This window comes from Diabrotica undecimpunctata, chromosome 1 (assembly GCF_040954645.1).
Source record: "Diabrotica undecimpunctata isolate CICGRU chromosome 1, icDiaUnde3, whole genome shotgun sequence".
NCBI classification, from domain to species: Eukaryota; Metazoa; Arthropoda; class Insecta; order Coleoptera; family Chrysomelidae; genus Diabrotica; species Diabrotica undecimpunctata.
Window position 1 is genome coordinate 71116585 of NC_092803.1, and position 1509 is coordinate 71118093.

A 1509-nucleotide genomic window follows, 5' to 3' on the forward strand; every position below is an offset into this window, starting at 1 on the left:
TTGGTCCATCTTACAGGGATCTCGAAATGCCACGAGTGGCTGCAGAAGATGTGGTTTTCTTCCTGGGGCGTCCTCCTTTTTGTCTTGGCACTACAGGTGTTGGAGCTTCAACGTCATTGAGGCTAGCTTGTGTAAGCGCGGATACATGGAACACACCAATGGCAGTAAGGGTGTCCACTCCACAAAGCTCATAAGTCATAACTCACAGGCGATACCACTCGATTTCTCCTATAGGGTCCACCTCTCTTTTGGTAGCATTTAGCTGTCTTACTTTTCGATCTGTTACTAGGAGCAGTTGTTTTGGCCTATACTAAATCTTTTTTTTTTGAATGAACTGGGCTCCTTCAAACGTCGATCAGCATATACAAGAATTTTCCTATCTTGGTCCTTGTCATGCCAAGCCATGCCATCAGCCATGCGTTTTAGGTATAGATATCTCTTAGCCATAAAATTCTCAGTTTTTACAACTTGGCGGATATCTTGATTAACTTGATCTAGAGTTTGCAGCTCACGTCCAAAAGTTAAATAGGCAGCGGTTTGTCTTGTAGACTCGCACGATACTGAGTTCACAGCAAATCTAACAATTGGTATCTTCTCAGGCCAAATATTATGCTCAGTTCCTACAAGCATAGCAAGTCTTCGTTTTAAATCCCTATTCTTGCGCTCTACCATTTTAGCAAAAGGGTGATAAATTGAAGTAAAATTCTCTTTGATTTGTAACAAAAAGCAAACTTGTTGCATTACAGCAGACACGAATTGAAGACCATTATCACTGATGCTCCTTCTCGGTAGGCTAAATCGTAAGAATACCTCGTCAATTAGCTTCATAGCGCATTCTTGTGCGGATGCTGGAGTTAAAGCAAATAACTTCACCCGCTTAGTACATGTGTCTTACAGTATCAAAATTCAACGTTTGCCTTTTGTTCCTTTAGGTAACGGTCCAAATAAATCGATGGTAAAAATATAAAATGTTCGCTTCGCGGTGAGTAATAAATCGTGTATACGCGGTAACGGATAAGAGTCACGGCGTTTAATTTTGCATCTTTTGTCGGATTCTTCGATAATGCCTTCCTCCAAGAGTTTATCTAACTCGGCTTTCGGTACCTCTCTAATGGTAGGTGATATTCGGAATGCAGGGCAATTGGTGCGCTATGCTCCGCATAAACTGTAGGCTCTTCCCCCATTCTGAAGATATTCTTCCAAAAATTCATCGAGTCGAGCTCGTTCATAATCCACTAGTATCTCCCTTTTGTCTCAAATTTTCACAACAATAAATTTTAATAGGATCTGTACCTTTTTCTTCAAAAAGCAATGGCTGTTGTGTGCTTTCTTTGGCAAAACATCATTCCTTATTCTGAAAATCTAGAGCTATTTACGCATTTATCAAAAAATCAATACCCAGAAGAGTTTTATTAGGTGCATCTGGAAAAACTATAAATTTTGTACGCACCATTTTATCTCTTACGCGTACATCAACTAAAGTTATAAACACTCGTTCATTTCTACCAA

At 39.8% G+C, this 1509-nt stretch overlaps 1 protein-coding gene across 1 annotated transcript; it reads right to left on the minus strand.

Moving 5' to 3' along the window:
- Positions 1–285: 285 nt before the first annotated feature.
- Positions 286–828, minus strand: LOC140431152 (uncharacterized). Its single transcript, XM_072519080.1, has one exon. The coding sequence runs from the start codon at positions 826–828 to the stop codon at positions 286–288; it is 543 nt and encodes a 180-aa protein (XP_072375181.1).
- Between the last annotated feature and the right edge of the window lie 681 nt (positions 829–1509).

Coding starts and splice junctions, on each gene's coding strand:
- LOC140431152 (XM_072519080.1), bottom strand. CDS start 828: ATGAAGCTAATTGACGAGGTATTCTTACGATTTAGCCTACCGAGAAGG.